This window comes from Sceloporus occidentalis, unplaced genomic scaffold (genome assembly GCF_023333645.1).
Source record: "Sceloporus occidentalis isolate IW3139 unplaced genomic scaffold, rSceOcc1.0.p SCAF_7, whole genome shotgun sequence".
Classification (NCBI taxonomy): domain Eukaryota; kingdom Metazoa; phylum Chordata; class Lepidosauria; order Squamata; family Phrynosomatidae; genus Sceloporus; species Sceloporus occidentalis.
In genome coordinates, this window is record NW_028316987.1 from 79,339,983 (window position 1) to 79,359,626 (window position 19,644).

Here is a 19,644-nt window from a genome sequence, read left to right on the forward strand (position 1 = left end):
AATGCTTTGACAAGTCCACCCTGTGACATTTGAGTTACATTTTCTGTACATAAAGGTAGCTTTTCAGGTAGCTGTCACTTCAGCAAGAATTTCAAAGCTGACAGCTTTGTCTACAAACAAGCACTTGTGTAAAATAAGTCAAGATCATGTCATTTTTCAATTTGATCCAACACTTGTGCCAAATATGATTTCACCTTCTCATGTGTCTCAAGCAGTTTATTTCATTTGATTCTCATCCATCTCATCTCCTGAAGAAGTGGTATACTATATAGATGTATGGGAAGATTTAAAGATCTATTTGGGATGCACAAGAAAGTTTAGAAATCCCTTGACATTGTTTGCATCTTATAATCACAGAAATATGGGTCACATCTCTATGTACACTCACTCGCTGGATTATAATGTATGTATTTCAGTGTTAAAATCATGCAAAGAAACCAAGATAAAAAATGTGTGGCCACATTTTATACAAGGAATAGCAACTAATATACTGTTTGCAAGGAACACAGTAATATAGGCAATATTTAGCACTAGAAAATAGATAAAATATCTAAAATATCACCCTGCACTACAATATAGAAGATTAAGGCTACAGATAAAGTTTTCAATAGAAAAGTACTCAAAACTGTGGTCTGGGCAGTCACATCTACCCTCAAGGAACTGAAGGTGACATACATTACATTTTTATACCCACTTGAAAATGAGCAGATGATACATATCACAAAAGTAATTCTGAAGAGATGGTTTATGGATATGGCACCAGATAAAGAAAATGAAATTCTCCAATTGCCAAGACTCTTCTATCTTTTAGTGATATGTTCCAAACTACAATGCCTACACGAAGTGAGGCTTTCTAATGAAATTGAAGGGAGGAGAAGAATTAGGGGGGAAGTTCCAGTAAAGATCACATGACTCCTGCCTCCAGACTGCATTCTGAGCAATTGTTGTGTATTGCTGCTCTGCATCTCTTCATGGTATGTACCACCTGTTCAATCTAAGCCATCTTGCAAATGCAACAGACAGTAGAGCATGAAGTTTTTCATTGTAGTTTTAAATTGTGCCTTATAGTATATTGATGGAGTTATGATTATACAGAACTATTTTATGTCATTTTTAGGAATCAATCCTTATTTGTGGAAAGGGATGCATCGCGAACAAAAAACATGGAGCTTTCCCAATAATACAGGCAAAAACAAGAAATAATTAACCTTATTCTATCTAAAACCTGTTAGAAGTCATTTTTGCTGAATTGTGAAAAAGAATAATTAAGATATACAGTGAAGCATGGATCTCTTCGAAAGCTGTGGAGAAATTTAATTACATTGGAATGGCAGTTAAATATATGAAATCTGGACCATGAGAGCTCATACAGATCACTTAATTTTAATGGTTTCAGCAGAACATAATTACAGTACAATTGCAACCAAATTACAATTTGTCTTCTTGTGTGGTACTTTCAGCTATGTAATCAGGTGTTTGAAACAAGCCAGACTCTTAACCCTAGAATTCTTTATGAGACTTCTGGAGGAGTAGGTTGTAGTCTGCTTACCATCAAGGAGAGCTACATATGAATAAATGTAGCCACTCTTGACTCCCCCTCCAGTTCCTTCCTTGCCTTACTAAAGAGAACATCTTCCTTGAGCCTTAGCTCTTCCAGACAGTAAGGGAAGATCTGATTTGGCCAAGCCCCCTAAGAAAACAGCTTTGTCCCTCCTGTTGAAATATCCTCAGGCATCTCTTGTGTTTTCTTGATACTTGAGGGAGAGGTCAGTGAAGGGTAATCTCAAGTACCTGATAGTTCTACCATGTATAAGTCAAAATGAAGACATTCTGAACTTGATGAAGGAACTTGAATCAAGGGGAGTATGTGACCTTTGTGATGGAGACCTACCTTTGTATCCCTATTTCTCATAACATCAGTTATGCTACAAGGCCAGTTAATATCCATACAAAGTCCTCCTTCCTTTTGGCCTGGCACTGGCCCATCTTCAAGGTTAAGGCATTCTCATGTTCCCCTGCCTGGACAACACTCTACTGAAGTCACCTTCATTTCCACATGCCTCTTAGACCTGAAGGCCACAGTGAAGTCCTTCCAGAAAAAAGGGCTCATTGCCAACCACAAAAAGAGGGAAAATAAACAAGATGTGGTCGAATCCTTAATACAAAATCATGAACCAGTCAGTACTGGAAAGCATGTTTAGGATCCACAAGCAAAAGAAGAAACAATTCTTCACATGCTTATTGATGGTTCTATTTTGTTATTTTATATTTTTTTAAAATTATTGTCTAAAGCCCTGTTTTGTATAAAGCCTAATGCATTTCAGCCTTTATATTACTGAGTGGCCTTCCTTGGGGACTACACATTCAATCTATTAACAGCAGAGATTTCTGGAGTTGGCTAAAAAATTCTGCTGTTGGATTACCTGGAAAGCCCCCTGCTTTCCTCATTGTACAGACACTGACCTTTTGACAAAAGCAGGGAAGGAGAAAACATGTATTTTTTTTAAATTTTTATTCAATTAAGCTACATAATGACTAAATGGGATGTTGATTTCTAATCATTTTGGTTTTAAGAAGTCATGGTGCACATTTTTAAATTAAGCCTGGAAATGGACACTGAACCAACATAATTGCTACACTATGGTCTGAATGCTTAGCCCCCAACAAGGAGCCCAGTAATTGTATTTTGCACCAGCTGAAGCTTCCTCTGTGTCTTTATAAAAGTAGCCCAACATAACAAGAATATTGCAGTAATTCAGTCTGTATGTACCTTCTCCCTACCTAGATAGAAAGCCCATGTCTTGCAAATACTTTAGTAAGAATGGATGGGAGTGTTTGTTCAAAGTCATTTTGAAATTTGATTTACCACCACATAGCAACTAATGATGATAGGGCTGTATAGTGTAGTCTGCATTTTTACTCCAGATCATATATAATCATGCTTAGAAGAAAACAGTTTGGGATAAAACTGACATGGATGACTGCCAGAAAAGAGAGAGAGAGAGAGAGTGTATATATTTCTGGGATTATATTCTGTTAGCTTTTACTAAATGATAAGCTTTCCCTGATATATTTTTAAAGTTTAAGAGGTTGCTTCATTCTAAAATGCACAATGTGGATAGAAATATAGGTATGATGTTTTAAAAAATTTATTTAATAAATAACTTCCATGATAGCACTGTAAAAAGTGAACATTTGTTAAAATAAAAGGCACTTAAAATAATAACGTGGCTAGTATTGAACAGATGATAAAATGGTCAGAGGCAAATATACACGGCAGAAACAATTATATCTGACAGTCATAGTACATGACAATGATGCAGTCTTAGCTACCCACTTTAAATCTACAACCAAGGCTATGAAAAAAAAAATCAAGTTGTTTTTGACAACAATAATCTTACACAAAATTAAAACAAAACACATTAAAGAAAAAGGTGACAAAGCACCAGGCTTTAACCCAAGTAAGAAAATTAAACAAACCCATTAATGAGTTAAGGCCCTAACATGTTTAGAAGATAGCCTCAGCAGACTACTTTTCATTTCTAAGGCCAGGACTTGAATTTACAAAGGTGGCGTTCTTAGGTTACTGTGCAGCAACAGCATGAAAAAAAGAATGGCATAACATTAAAGCTACTGTTTTGGATCTGTTTGGATTTTTCGCTTTCTATTTTTATATGTAACCTTTGAGAAATTAAAATGCATATGCACATATTAAATTGTCTTTTAAAGTGACAATTAAATTGATAAATTTACAGCATGATTTCCATCTTGTAATAAATGTACCCAATAAGGTTAACTCTTCCATTCATTATGCACAAGCTAAAGTTTTGTAGTTCACAAAGAATTATTTGGATTGCACTTTAGCTGTGCAAACCAAGCCCTGATGTGCCTTTAAAGTTAAAAACCCATTTAACTTTAATACTTAATGGCTAGACAGAGCCCCCCACACTGATTGCTTTAGCCATTTCACTCCGGATACAGGAGAAAAAGGGTCAAAAAGGCACCATGTGACCTTAGCTGAGTAGGCTACGCAGTCTCAAGTTTTCTGTCAGTCCCCTGGCATTGTTTATTGCAAAAACCAAAAGAAAAAAACTTCAAAATAAAAAAGCATACTGTACATTTTTAAAATCTGCATAGGAAACAAACCTTTATGTAAGGTAATGAATTAGTAAATTCATTGCAGTATTGCCCTAAAGCTAAGTTACTGTGACTACAAAATTGCTACATTGCATACAGTGTTGTGAAGTTAAAAAAGCAGTTTTCATTTTCCCTCATATTTTGGATTCACTACAGTTGTCACTGCACTCTTGTATATAGGATTTTCACCCTAGAAAGGGAAAAAAAAGTAAATTAATGTTAAGTTGACAAATTTCTGAAAGTGCTTTTAAAAACTCATATATTGGCAATATTTCCAGACATGGCCAAAGCAATCTAGAGCTCCATATGCATGTTCAACCCACTGTTTCTGCAAGCCATCACTGGACTGAAATAAGCAAGTATATCATTTTGGGGGGGAAGGAGGAAAACACTGTCTAGCAGCTTAAGCTTTCATTAACCATAAACTCTGTTATAAATTATTATTGCAGCAGGTGCAATAGGGTTAAGAAATGTGAGTTGCAATATTCCTATGATAAAACCATTAACTTAAATATGTACATTTATTTATACTGGTGAAAGGAATAATTAAAGCATGTGACAATTAAACAAATTTTAGGTTTCAATTCATTCCTTTCACTGGCTCACACTCCCTGCCATGCACATGGAATTATATCAGTGACCTTAGGTAGAGTCTTGTCAATGAAAAATAAAACTGACATAGCAAAAACATTCACAAATTGGTAGCTCCAGCTGATGTTCTGATTATCTGAGATATATACATATATCTGTGGTTTCCACAGATTCCTTAATTCAAAACCTACAACTGGAAAATGCCACATAAGTGTGCCATCTTTCATGTTCTTCCTCAGAGTATATGGTACAAAACACAGAGGATGGGTCAAGTCAGCTGATGTAATTTTGAGGACTGTAGATTAGGCTGTATTTCAGAATGGAAATTGCAAAGCCAACAAACAAATTACTGCTAGGGACACCGGAATAAATGGCTTGCCCAACTGTGGATTTGAGGCCGGTTTTGTTTCCCCTCAAGGATCAACACAAATTCCTTTTGTTTTTGTATTCTAAATAAGATCAACATGCAAGATTCACAAAAGGAATTATTGTGTGTGTATATATATGACTAACAAGACACACAGTTAGTCCAAAAGTGAACACAACTGTTCCCATCTTTGACTAGTCAAGTGCAGAGCTGGCAAACAGCAAAGCAAACAGAAAGGACAGCTTATTATTACTCAGGCACAAGTCCTCTATGAACAAGCTGTATAACAAGAACAAACAAATTGTGTAGATAGATATGCTGTGACTGAATTATTCTACAATTGACAAATACCATTACCTGATTGAATTGTATAATGAGGCACACAGCAGTATGATATTTAATTAGATTTAGGAAGATAATTTTGGATTATACATAAGAATTAAGCTCTCTTATGTTGAGTAAGACCAAAAGATGAATCTTCTTCAATGCACTCTTTCTAATATCTGAAGTGCTAAACACTGGCTGGAATTCTGTTGGTATACTGTATCAATGTAACTATACTAGTGAAGGAAGCAGAGAGAAAGAGATACTCCGACTGTAAAGAAAATATGGCAGTGGAGAAAGGGACAGTGGAAGCAATGAACATGTTAGGAGAGGGCAGCAGTACAGCTATAGTAAGAAGAAAGGGTAAACTGACCAGGGAGGTTAAGAAACTGTGGCCCTGAACAGACTGGCAATAAACACTGGCATCGGGGCAGAGTGAAGTGTGCACCCCACCACATGGTGCTCCCTTGGTGCAGCGTGTACACACATTCCACTGAAAAGCCACACTGACAGAGACTATGATGTCATTTAAAGTAGCAGCTTTTTGCAGTTGGTTTGTGCCATGGACTTGCTGGGTTGGGGGCATGGTGTACAGTTGCCACGTCGCTGATCCGGCAGGGGAAAGGGCGGTGTCGTGCTACCCCTTAGGGGCTGTCTGTAAAGCCCCTATGTATGTTTTGTGCGGTAGGTATTTAAGTTTCTTGTCTTTTATTTTCATCACTCTGCCTTCTGTAAAATAGATGTTTAGTGTCCAGCTGTGTCCATGACAACCATTTTGTGAGTCTGCCTAATATATTTCAATATTCCAATTTATGCCTACAGGTCTAAAAAGGTTAGGGACCACTCACACAAAATCCAGAAATTAAGCAATTTAAAGTGAGAATGTATTAAGCATGTGCTTTATTCTTCAACTGAGTTGAAAGTGGCTTAACCGTATAGATTGTGGCTATATGTAATGATTTGGCTTCAGAAAGCAGCAAAACTGGACATTTACCTAAGCTCAATGAGTTGCAAAGCAGTCATGCTATTGTCACTTTGCATGGGAAGATTTGAGAAGGTTGTGGACAGGTCAGAAACAGCCTGCCTGCCTGCACTACCTTTTTTGTGAAACAACTTCTCTGAGGGTCACTAAGATTCTGGAACTGACACTGTATATTCATGCCAGTTGTTTAAATCTTACTTTAAAAGGCAGTGGCTAAGTTTAGTGGGACCCTAAATTTCAGATTTGCACTTTAAATAGTTGTTCCCTCTCATCTCTTCTCTCTCTCTTTTAAATGCAGCTGGTAAAATGTGCCAGCAAGGCGCAATGGTTTAAGTGTTGGACTTGAGCACTGTGAAACCAGGGTTCAAATCCCACTCAGCCATGGAAACCTACTAGGTGACCTTGGGCAAGTTGCATTCTCATAGCCTGAGAGGAAGGCAAGGAAACTGCCCCCTGAACAAATCTTCCAAGAAACCCCCCTTGAGAGTTTCACACAACAAGAACAAAGCGTAAGAATCAAGCAGTGATTAGTTTAAGGTGCATACAATGAGTCTGAAGAAAGGAACATGCATACAGAAAGAAATGGAAAAGAAAATACGAACGGAAACTTAGAGACCAGCTTTACGTCCATAGTTTGGATTCTTGAAATTGTTAATAGGGCTCTTGTATATTGGATTTTCTTGCTGAGATAGACAGAAAAATTATCAATGTGGAATACAGGAGAGAAAGAATTCTCAAACAGAAAACAGGAGGCCATGCTGTATCTACATAAACTTGTTAGTTTCTTGAAAGTTTTATTCTATTCAATCTAAATATTTTAAAGCCCTGCACTATACACTGTGAGTGAACAAAACACTCTCTCTCTCTCTGTGTATGTAAGCTCACAGGGTGTGTTTTTGTGTTAAATATAACATGATCTCAGAGTACCAGTTTTCCAAGTAAATTTCTCAAAATTTAAAAGATATATTCTGTATTTCAGAGTTCTATATATCCTCAACATACCACATTATGGTAAAATTCAGAGCAGATACTCATGAATGCAGAGAAGTGAACTTTTCTGGCATCCATTTAGTCCTTTCCTCAACTACTGTGGTCTTCATTAGTAAACATAGGTGACACAATTAAAGAAATAAGGCTCAGAATTAGCCAAGAGATGGCATGTTTCACTGTCTATCCGTTATCTTGTCCAGATAACACTGTCTTCTTAAGGGATTGCTTTGAAATGTATTGCTGTATACTCCAAGAGGTGTACAACTGGCCCTTCATATCCACAAAGGTTCTGTTCTCACCACCCCCCTCAGATGACAAAAATCGCTGGACCTTAGGTCCCATTCTTCAGAGTGGCAGTGTGCCACGTGTGCAGCTGTGTTAACATGGTCATGTGCATGTGCCACCATTAGGGAGAATGGGGCAGAGCCATTTGTGGATGCTCCAATCCATGCATGGCAAGCCCACAGATAGATAGGGCCAACTGTAATTTGCCATTTCTGTTAAATAGTATTGTGGCTTACCGTATCCCATTTTGCATTCATCTTCTCCTTTTCAAATTTTGCAAATTCTCTTCTGTCATGAATGATCATAAGCAGCTTCCAAATCAAAAGAAGTGCAAGACCTATAAGAACAATTCCAGCAACTACACCAGCAACAATAGGAATGATGTCAGGACCTGTTGGACATTCTGGGGAACAAAATAATTGAAGCATAATGTAAAACCAATACTACAGAAACATGAAATACATAGTACGTGTAGCTAAAAAAATATCAATAAACTCTGTGCCTTTAGGAATATAAATAGAATTTTCACTCAAGTTTTGTTGTACCTTAAATCTTGACATGGATCGTAATAAACTTTGACCAACTAGATTTTTAAAATTAAAAAACAGTCCACCTTTGCCAAAGTGGGCAACATGCAATGTGCCAGTCTATTTCTGCAGATACCACAGCCAGTAAAACAAAAGATGTCAAAAGACAAATGTTGTTCCTGGAAGCTTAGGAAACATGAATGGGAATGAAGTGCAACCTGCCCACATACTCTCTGAAGTTGCCACCACTGACAAAAAGCATCATTCTTATTACTTTTTAACTGTCCATCCATTCTTCTGCTTGTCACTGCCCTCTAATTTTTTATCTCGTACATATGTCCTTTACCCTTTATTTATATCCTTCTTTTCTCCTAATATGGAACCCAAGGTGACTCACAGTACACATTAGAACAAAATACAGCTAAAAGTCAGTCATAATGGTAAATAAAATTTTAAAAACTATTAAATAAACTCTGCTATTTAAAATAGCACAAATCCAAAACAATTCATGAGCATTAAAGGTTCAGAGTGGTTGAGAGACTAAAGCTCCCATCAGACCTAGCCGGCATGGACAAATGACCAAGGAGAACAGAAAATGTAACCTGAGTCATTTGTCTGTCCGTGCTCTAAGGCGCTAGTATCACTTTAGAAAAGGGCAGGTAGGAACATCAACAATCAGATGCAATGTGACACTATTGTGTAATGTCATTACAATATATTTACAGTTGCCAAGGCAGTAGCAGAAAGGTAGGACTGGCTGCACAAGGCTAGACCAGAAGCAAAGAGTATTTTTTTGGCTGAAGGGCCAAACTGTCTGCTCCCCAGGGTAACAGGGACAGCACATCAGAAAGTGCTTGGCTTGTCCCAAAACACACCATCTCAAACAGGGGGCACGGAAGACATCTTGAACATACTAACCTACAACTTAAATTGAGTTTATAAAACAACAGATCTTGGTTAAAGACCTGGATATTTACAAAGCACATGAGACTTAATTAAGAAAAGAGAAAGGATTAAAAACAATGTGTTCATTTATTTCCCCATTTAATATATTTCTTGGCATCACAACCATAATCTTCCCAATATTAAATAGTAAAATTTAGTATTCAATTATTAATAAAACATAATACAGTAATTATGTTCCAAGAAACTGATAAGGAATACATAGTCAATACTTCACATGAAAAGTTTTTTTTTAAAGTACCTGGTGTCTTCACCACGTGGACGATGGCTTTGTTGCTTGAGTCAACTGAGTATGTGAAATAAAACCAGCAGTCATCGATATCCTTCTCCTTGCAATGAGTCAGGGCATCATACTGCCCAGGCTGTGGCAACTTTTCTCTACGATCTACCAGCGTCAAGGTAAAATGTGAACACTCTTCCTCACAACGGTCTTTCTTTTCTCCTTTGTTAAAAGCTTTGCACTGGACACAATCCCTACGACAGCAAAGATATCTATCAATATAATATCTATTTGTGTGTTTGATTTATATCCCACATTTCTCCCAGGACAGGACTGAAGATGGCTTAGAACAAATTAAAACAAAGTACAGCCAAAATCTATTACTCTAAACTTTAGAAAAGGATCAAATGATTCTTTTAAAAACAAAAAATGAAACAGCTTGAAACACATTTAAAACATAGTGAAAAAGATAAAAGCACAGAGTAGAACATTAAAAGATCCTTCTTATACAATGACTTAAGACCCAATGGCCTGCCTAAATAAAAAAGTTTTTGTCTGCTGACAGAAAGGGCAGGAATTCCATAACCTGGCAGGAGACATCAAGAAAGCTTTCTCCCATTACTTCAACAAACCTGTGTGATGGTGGTGGGATGAAGAGAAAGCCCTCTTCTGAAGTTTTTAACACCCAGACAGGATAAATTATTTTAGAGAGTGTGGAGTCAAACCACAGAAGGCTTTAAATGTCATAGACAGAACTTTTAATTCTGTCTGGGAATGCACCAGAACCCAGTGAAGCTGTTTCAAGCAACGGATTTCTATGACGTCAAAGGCTTTCATGGCTGGCATCCACAGTTTTTTGCAGATTTTTCAGTCTATGTGGCCGTGTTCCGGAAGAGTTTATTCCTGATGTTTCATCAACATCTGTGGCTAGCATCTTTAGAGAAATAAGAGAATTTCAGCTGGCAAAACATCAGGAATAAACTCTATCAGAACACGGCCACACAGCCTGAAAAAACCACAAAAAACAATGGACTTATGGGTTCCCTGTAACCAGCCAGAGTCAGTTGCCTGGCCACAGCACCTTGGGGCCACTGAAATTTCTGAAATGTTTTCAAAGGCAGTCATCTTAAGGAATGAGTGCAGTTTGCGCACTGGTTTTAACTTTGCAAATGTATTCCTAATCCCTGGCAAACCCTGGGCATCCAGGTTCAGATGTGAGACCAGGAGTATGTCCAAGCTGAGAACCTGAGATTTCAGTGGAGTGCAACTTCACCCAGCACAGCCTGAATTCCAATTCCCTGATCTGTCTTTCAAGTGACCAGGAACACCCAGTTTAGAATAAAGCATTACTGGAACACTCCAAATTTAAGCATAAAAGTCTGGCAAAAAGGAAGAATGCAAAATAAAGCAGGCTAGCTCCAGCTCTTCAAACTCTTAAACCCTGTTTCCAGATGCATTTAGAATTACATTTTCCCCAACATTAGAAATGTTCAGTATATGACTTTGAATGCACCTTCCTTTCTCCTTTAATTCTGCAAAACAAAAGCAAGCAACTGAGGTCCAGAACAGACAGCCCTAAAGGGGTGGCTTGATGCCACCCCATTGACTGTCAGATAGGGGCTACAGCAACCAAATGCTGAAATCCAGCATTTTACTGCCCCCCCCCCAAAAGGGGCAAAATGCCACTCCCTTTTGGGCCAGAAAAAAGTCGCCCTTTTCACCACTGCTGCAGTTTTTCAGTGCTGCTGTGGTGTATGGCGTGTAAATGTCGTGCTGCTGAAGTGTCACAAAGCTGCCCCCCATGTGGGCAATGGGGCAGTGTGACGCGGGCTTTGAGGAATGCATCATCCACACGCCACATCCCCACATCGTGTGCTGGTCTGTACCAGCCCTAACTTTACTGAATAAAGAAAATTCTAAAGCCACTTGCAATCGTAATTTGAAAAATATTAAAGCCAGTATGTTCCAGTACTTATAGGTGACTGCCTGAAGGAAGAGGCCCCTCCCTCCTCAACTGTCATCTCGGCCTCAGAGGGAGCCATCAGGCAGACCAGCAACATCAGGGACTGCCTGAAGGAAGAGGCCCCTCCCTCCTCAACTGTCATCTCGGCCTCAGAGGGAGCCATCAGGCAGACCAGCAACATCAGGGACTGCCTGAAGGAAGAGGCCCCTCCCTCCTCAACTGTCATCTCGGCCTCAGAGGGAGCCATCAGGCAGACCAGCAACATCAGGGACTGCCTGAAGGAAGAGGCCCCTCCCTCCTCAACTGTCATCTCGGCCTCAGAGGGAGCCATCAGGCAGACCCAGCAACATCTTGGACTGCCTGAAGGAAGAGGCCCCTCCCTCCTCAACTGTCATCTCGGCCTCAGAGGGAGCCATCAGGCAGACCAGCAACATCAGGGACTGCCTGAAGGAAGAGGCCCCTCCCTCCTCAACTGTCATCTCGGCCTCAGAGGGAGCCATCAGGCAGACCAGCAACATCAGGGACTGCCTGAAGGAAGAGGCCCCTCCCTCCTCAACTGTCATCTCGGCCTCAGAGGGAGCCATCAGGCAGACCAGCAACATCAGGGACTGCCTGAAGGAAGAGGCCCCTCCCTCCTCAACTGTCATCTCGGCCTCAGAGGGAGCCATCAGGCAGACCAGCAACATCAGGGACTGCCTGAAGGAAGAGGCCCCTCCCTCCTCAACTGTCATCTCGGCCTCAGAGGGAGCCATCAGGCAGACCAGCAACATCTTGGACTGCCTGAAGGAAGAGGCCCCTCCCTCCTCAACTGTCATCTCGGCCTCAGAGGGAGCCATCAGGCAGACCCAGCAACATCAGGGACTGCCTGAAGGAAGAGGCCCCTCCCTCCTCAACTGTCATCTCGGCCTCAGAGGGAGCCATCAGGCAGACCCAGCAACATCTTGGACTGCCTGAAGGAAGAGGCCCCTCCCTCCTCAACTGTCATCTCGGCCTCAGAGGGAGCCATCAGGCAGACCAGCAACATCTTGGACTGCCTGAAGGAAGAGGCCCCTCCCTCCTCAACTGTCATCTCGGCCTCAGAGGGAGCCAGCAGGCAGACCAGCAACATCTTAGACTGCCTGAAGGAAGAGGCCCCTCCCTCCTCAACTGTCATCTCGGCCTCAGAGGGAGCCATCAGGCAGACCCAGCAACATCAGGGACTGCCTGAAGGAAGAGGCCCCTCCCTCCTCAACTGTCATCTCGGCCTCAGAGGGAGCCATCAGGCAGACCAGCAACATCAGGGACTGCCTGAAGGAAGAGGCCCCTCCCTCCTCAACTGTCATCTCGGCCTCAGAGGGAGCCATCAGGCAGACCAGCAACATCAGGGACTGCCTGAAGGAAGAGGCCCCTCCCTCCTCAACTGTCATCTCGGCCTCAGAGGGAGCCAGCAGGCAGACCAGCAACATCAGGGACTGCCTGAAGGAAGAGGCCCCTCCCTCCTCAACTGTCATCTCGGCCTCAGAGGGAGCCATCAGGCAGACCAGCAACATCAGGGACTGCCTGAAGGAAGAGGCCCCTCCCTCCTCAACTGTCATCTCGGCCTCAGAGGGAGCCAGCAGGCAGACCAGCAACATCAGGGACTGCCTGAAGGAAGAGGCCCCTCCCTCCTCAACTGTCATCTCGGCCTCAGAGGGAGCCATCAGGCAGACCAGCAACATCAGGGACTGCCTGAAGGAAGAGGCCCCTCCCTCCTCAACTGTCATCTCGGCCTCAGAGGGAGCCTTCAGGCAGACCAGCAACATCTTGGACTGCCTGAAGGAAGAGGCCCCTCCCTCCTCAACTGTCATCTCGGCCTCAGAGGGAGCCATCAGGCAGACCCAGCAACATCTTGGACTGCCTGAAGGAAGAGGCCCCTCCCTCCTCAACTGTCATCTCGGCCTCAGAGGGAGCCATCAGGCAGACCCAGCAACATCAGGGACTGCCTGAAGGACGAGACTTCTCCCTCCTTTAACTGTATTTTGTATTGTATTACGATTTTACTGTATACCGCTATGATCATCGCGGAATAGCGGTCTATAAATAAAACATATTATTATTATTATTATTATTATTATTATTATTATTATTATTATTATTATTATTATATGCTAATACAATAAATATGCTTTTGCTCCTGAGCTGGGTACCAGCCTCCAGCACAAATGACCCTCAGCTCCCAGACCAGTCAGTATGGCTTGCAGGCTCCTGCCATGGCTCAGATCTTATCAGTTTGTGACACCATCTGAATTGTACTTAAACAGCCGATTAATTTCCAGGGGAGAAGCACCTTTTAAGAGGGAGGCTTGGGTCACACTTGGTTGAACTCTTAGTCCAAAACCTTGGAAAACAGCAACAATACAGACAGAACAGCCTCCCTGAGAAGAGATGCCCTCTCTCCTGGCAAAGCTTTGCTGCTCAAGCTGCAACAAACAGGGGAAATGGAGCCTGCATTGACGCAGGAGTTGCAGGGAAAGTAAGGAGACAGCTCACACGCAAAAGAAAGCAAAACATCCCCCTCAACCATATGCTCTCTACATAATTTTTGTGCATTCCCAAAAATTCCCCAGCATCAATTTGTAAACTTCTTAGGAACAAGTTATTTTATCATAAAACACAAAAGCCTTACTTGTGCTCTGCACACACTCCCAGACAGGTCTGACACAACTCACAGGTCGGTCCCTGAAATTTGGAATCTGTGCAATTGCAGACTCCACACTCACAGATTCCTCTGCCATTGCAGATTTGACCATTGGCAGCTTCACATGGAGTAGTATCCAGAGGGCATTCGCATGCAGAGCCTGTGTAATTGGCCCAGCAGTCACACTCACGACATTTACATTCACCATGTCCTAGTAAAAAACAGAAAGGGTATTTTAAATATATATTTAGCACTTCTTCCTTGTAAATCTATGTCAGTTAAAATTTGGAGAACCCCCTACAGGGTAGTGTAGTGGTTTGAGTGAAACTCACTGTGTGACCTTGGGCAAGTCACACTCTCTCAGCCTCTGGGGAAGGCAATGGCAAACCTCCTCTAAAAAATCTTACCAAGAAAACCCCATGACAGTTTATCTTTGCAGTTGCCATAAGTTGAAAATAACTTGAAGGCACACAAGACACTTCTTTCCTTTTTACTGATCTGCTGCTTATTAAAAGGATTTACAAAGCAAACAGATATAGATTACAGATGAGATAAGCAAGCAAGCTGTGCTTACTCTTATCCATCATGATACATGACACAGTGGTGCCTCGGGTTACGAAATTAATTCGTTCCGCGGCCGCTTTCGTAACCCGAAAAGCCTTCGTAAGCCGAATTGCCATAGGCGCTAATGGGGAAAAGCCGCGATTCCGTGCGAAAAAGCCGAAAAAAGCACCAAAAGTTTTTTCGTAACCCGAAAAAACATTCGTAACCCGGAACAATAATTCCCTATGGGATTTTTTCGTATCCCGAAAATTTCATAACCTGGGTATTTCGTATCCCGAGGTACCACTGCATTTGCATTGCGAAAGTGCTTAAGTTTCTTTGCCAAATTATGATATCACTATATGACAGGATGCATAGGAAATACTTAGCAAGTCAATGAGATCTGCCATTTGATGTTAAATGCATGCAAAAGTTCTCTTCTTCTGGTGGAAATTAGTTCTGAGTGCAACCCTTGCCTACTACAGGGAAGAACAAGCTATATTTCTACATCATATTCTAACACACATCAATTTTACAGGGAAGACACTTGTATTGATTTTCTGAAGAAAGCAGCAGCCAACTGAAGTAAAAGAAAAGGTGTCAGTATTACATCAGTTCCTAATCTGATACCTTCATCTCTTATTAAATTCTGCAACTATTATAAAATGCTTGTTTCCACTTTGCATTTCATGTTGATTCAAAAGTTCACTTGGTGAAAAATGAATTAGTTACCTCCACAAATCAAACCATCAGATCGATCACAGTTGAAGTTATCACACTGGCAAAACTGGCCAGAGTAGACTTCATTTGGATTCTCTCTTTTCTTGCAGACACACTGTCCACAAATACATTCTCCATTGTTACTGCATATCTCTGAACTGTTTGTTGCTCTGCAGGTGCCTGACATGTCTTCACTGTTCACTTCTTCTATGCTGCATTCACAGTGTTTCCCAATGCGTCCTGGTTTACATCTAAAAAGGAAAATGAACCACAGGGCTGAATAGGGAATGGGATTTGTGCAAGCATTTCCCCACTCTGTTATTAGTGTGTAGTTATAGCAAACTATTTGATTGAAAAGGACAGTATGATTCATCCTAGAGTCAGATGTTTTAAAAAACTATGAATAAATCTCTTCTACCCTCATCACTAATACAGCAACCATGTCTAGATGCTGTTTAAAAAAAACCCTTATTGCTAACTTGCTTATTTGAGGAGGAAAAGGACATGTGCCTCCATGCTCTGAAGATTGAAAATGTCTCTGCTGAAGTGTTTCATCCAGAGCTCAGAAGCAACTAGTTACAAAGAAATTACAGGTTGAGTCTCCCTTATCTGGAATTCCAAAACCAAAATTCCAAACCCCAAAATTGTCCATCTATGTGGCTGGGATAGTGACACCTTTGCTTTCTGATGGTAAGTGTACACCAACTTAGTTTTATGCACCAAATTATTAAAAATATTGTCCTTCAGACTATGTGTCTAAGGTGTATATGAAACAAAAATGAATTTCACATTTAAACTTGGGTCCCATCTCCAAGATATATCATTATGTATATGCAAATATTCCAAAATTTGAAATGCAAATCATTTCTGGTCCCAACCATCTCAGATAAGGGAAACTCAACCTGTACTCATAACTACCCTATACTCAAGGTATAAAAGGTAGGCATATTGTATTTATAAGTTAATGAGGGATGACTCCCTTCTTTGTACAGCTATATGTTAGCTAAATGAAAGGTGTTGGAAGGTTTGAGTGAACTGGGCAGTGAAACCAGCCTTAAATATTATGGAGTTCATTAAGGAGCTCTCCACTTATGCAGAATTTGCCCTAGTTTTGACTTTCTTCTAGGAAGTCATTCTGCCTTACTTCTTGAAACCAAAAATGTGTTTGCTAGATTTTTCACTGCTGGTTCCTAGCCCACAAATGTATTAGCATCAATGAGAATTTCTGCAACCCATTTAATGCAAAGCATCAGTTGAAGCCCAATAGATCAAAATTCTTCTAATCACAGCACAACATTCCCTAAACAATCAAGACGGACAGTTGGGATACCATCCAGAAGGAGAACAAGAAGGTATCACAACTATCTCCATTATTAAGCCTCAGTAGTATGAAAGCAACTGCTCCCCAGCATACATTTTAGGGAAGGAAGATTATGGTACCACAAGTTCTTCTTCATCATCTCTGTGACTCACACAAATAGGTTATGGTGCAGCAAATGAGATACAGGAGAACCATTTGTGTGAGTACACAGATGACCACTATGGTTGCAGGTATGCAACCTGTCTTTCCAAGGACAGCAGTATAGGCTGCTTTGGATCTGACCCTTCCACAGCTTCAGAAGCATCTACTGGCTGCCAATACAAGAAGTCGCCACCACAATGTAAACATGGTGGCAGCTATACTAACATAACTATGCAGGATTGAATGGGTCCCAGATGAAACATATTTAAATACCTGTAGTAATATAAACTCATTTCCCATGTAATGTGAAATTACTGGAAACCTGTGATCAGTCTAGAAATATGACCACTCCAAAAATGTTAAGATAAGGTGGACTTGAAGCACAGAAAAAAACAACAGAAAGTGTTTTTGTGCCATTTCTGGTCATACTCAAAGAAGCTATTTGCTCTTTTCACATGTACAATTTATTTTCTTTTGAAAAAACAAACACACAGTATAGTAGGAATTTATATACCTGCAAGCACCACATTCAAATGTTCCATTTCCATAGTGGCAAAGGTCACTGTCAGAAATTCCTTCTTTGTGACAGTCACATTCACAGATGAACTCCAAATTAATTTCTACCTCTTCAGTAAAACCTAGTGGCTTGATTTTAATGGTTTCGCTTTGCCCTTTTTCTGGACACTGGCTGGCTGTTACTTTAATCTCAAACCTAACCTGTAAGCAAAGTAAATGGACAATATAAATAATATATAATTTGTTGAAACAGATGAAATAATACTCAGGTATGAGTAATCCAAAATTTACACTGAATAAATCCAAAAAGATACCTCATCTCCAATTGAAATATTGGAGCACTTTCTTCCTTCATCCCCTGTACCATTCACTCCATTCTTGCAGAAAGATTTATATTCAATTGAGACTTCTTTTGGCAGCTTGTTGTTTTCCAAAATAACTTCTGAAGACAGTGACTAAAATAGAAGTTGACCAGTTTAAGAGGACTGGATAGAATCAGGAACAGGCATCTCTTTTAATCATGTACTTTCAAGGAAATATTATCTTCTCTATCTTGATTAGTCTCATAGCAGAGGCTGTGCTAGCATCTTCCTGTAGAATTTCATACTGACAGTGTGGCTGAGAAAGACTCTCATGTTACTGTTAAGATCAGTGCTATTCTTTCTCCTCTAGAAACAGAAGCACACAGAGACATGCAAATGTACATATGTGTGTGTATTTGCTTGTAGATACAGTGGGCCCTTGTTATCCACTGGGTTTTGGTTCCAGGATCCCCTGTGGATAATAAAATCTGTAGATGCTCAAGTTCCATTAAGTATAATAGCACAGCAAAATGGTGTCCCTTATATAAAATGGAAAATTAAGGTTTATTATTTGGATATAGGAATATTTTCAAGGCATGGATGCTTGAATCCGTGGATAAAAAAATCCATGGATAAGGAGAGCTGACTGTATATACAAAATATATGCCAGCTTCATAAACTTTGGGCAAGGGGGAAGGTAAATTCCCATTTTCCTTGCCTCTTAAACAGTAAGGCTATTAAACAATGTTATTTAAAAACATACCTTAAATAGAGAGACAGGTTTTTCAAACCATAATTTCTACTTATTTATAGCAAACCAAATATATTATGAAAAAATAATACACGGGAGCAAATGCAAGTCTGCAGAGAGAGGCCTTGGTGTTTTACAAATAAGAGCCAGCTTTGCCAGTTTCTGCAAGTTCCTAGAAAATGTGCTGAGTGACCCCTAATACATAATACACAGCTTTAAAAACTTTAAATACACTGCCAGGACTGCGTCTTTTGCCGGGCGGCCTCCTCCCGGGGTGTCGGAGGTGCGCATCTGCGCACCGCCCCGGGAGCGCCGCCCACGGACTAAGGAGCACCCCAGTGGGACTCTTTTTAGATCTGGGCACTCACTGGCTTTGGCGTTTGGCGGCCAGTTTTGGTGCGTGGGGCCCTTTAAGGAACACCTGGGGGGAAGCCAGGGAGGAGCCCCGCCAGGTGAGAGCGGCGGGGATAAAGCCGGGAAACCGGGCCCTTCCTGGCACGCCCCCTTTTGCCTCCACGCCGGACCATCGCCGTCGCTGCCACTGCCAGGACTGCGTCTTTTGCCGGGCGGCCTCCTCCCGGGGTGTCGGAGGTGCGCATCTGCGCACCGCCCTGGGAGCGCCGCCCACGGACTAAGGAGCACCGCAGCTGCGCACCTGCGCAGTTGCGCAGCTTTTATTGGTGTGGGAGGCTTGGATTGGCCCTGGGAGCAGAGGCTAACCTCTGCTCCTTTAGCTGCCATAGAGGGGCGGGGGGAGGATAGGGATGCGGGGGATGCCTGGGCCGGGGATAACACCTTGGTGGGCGGAGCTCCAATTGAGGTAGTGTGGGGCCGGGGGAGGTATGGCGGTGGGAGAAGGGACTTGCGTTCCAGGGGAAGGCGTGATAGATGCATCATATCTATCTCGCCTTCCTGTCCCCCTCCCAACCTGAAGGACCTGAGGGTCTCTCCAACCGTACCACAAACCCTGTCGCTGCTCCTGTGCAACGCCAGGTCTCTTACCAACAAGACCCACATCCTCCAGGATCTGTTGGAGGACTCTAAGTGTGACCTGGCTTGCATTACCGAGACCTGGCTGGGGCCTGAAGGGGACGCTGTGTGGGCTCAGGCCCTGCCTGCTGGGTACTCGGTGAAGGACCAGCGCAGGTTAGGTGGGCGGGGGGGGGGGGAGTGGCCTTGGTACATAGGAACACCGTGTCCCTCTCCAGGAACCACATCCGACAGACCTCCTATATCGAGTGTATTTACCTGACCCTAAAAGCTAGGGACAGTCTAGGGATTCTGTTAGTGTATCGGCCACCCCGTGCATTAGCGGACTCCCTTAACGAGCTGACACAGCTGGTCG

At 41.6% G+C, this 19,644-nt stretch overlaps 2 protein-coding genes across 11 annotated transcripts in view; one reads left to right on the forward strand and one right to left on the reverse strand.

Moving 5' to 3' along the window:
• Positions 1-3,122, forward strand: part of LOC149310011 (uncharacterized) — a 235,216-nt gene extending 232,094 nt beyond the window's left edge. For 7 of the 8 annotated variants that reach the window (XM_089533474.1, XM_089533473.1, XM_089533480.1 and 4 more), the window contains one exon: positions 1,118-3,122. In XM_089533474.1, the coding sequence (XP_089389600.1) occupies positions 1,118-1,207 (90 nt within the window). In that variant the 3' untranslated portion in view covers positions 1,208-3,122. Of the gene's footprint in view, positions 1-811; positions 930-1,117 lie in introns of those variants that run through there. The other variant, XM_089533479.1, reaches the window with a different exon arrangement.
• Positions 3,123-3,133: 11 nt separating this feature from the next.
• Positions 3,134-19,644, reverse strand: part of LOC149310012 (integrin beta-1-like) — a 60,000-nt gene continuing 43,489 nt past the window's right edge. For 2 of the 3 annotated variants that reach the window (XM_089533484.1, XM_089533487.1), the window contains 8 exons: positions 17,561-17,701; positions 17,245-17,447; positions 15,281-15,519; positions 13,994-14,216; positions 9,408-9,640; positions 7,913-8,079; positions 7,004-7,084; positions 3,134-4,327 (listed from right to left, as the gene is read on the reverse strand). In XM_089533484.1, the coding sequence (XP_089389610.1) occupies positions 7,010-7,084; positions 7,913-8,079; positions 9,408-9,640; positions 13,994-14,216; positions 15,281-15,519; positions 17,245-17,447; positions 17,561-17,701 (1,281 nt within the window). In that variant the 3' untranslated portion in view covers positions 3,134-4,327; positions 7,004-7,009. The remainder of the gene's footprint in view (positions 4,328-7,003; positions 7,085-7,912; positions 8,080-9,407; positions 9,641-13,993; positions 14,217-15,280; positions 15,520-17,244; positions 17,448-17,560; positions 17,702-19,644) is intronic. The other variant, XM_089533485.1, reaches the window with a different exon arrangement.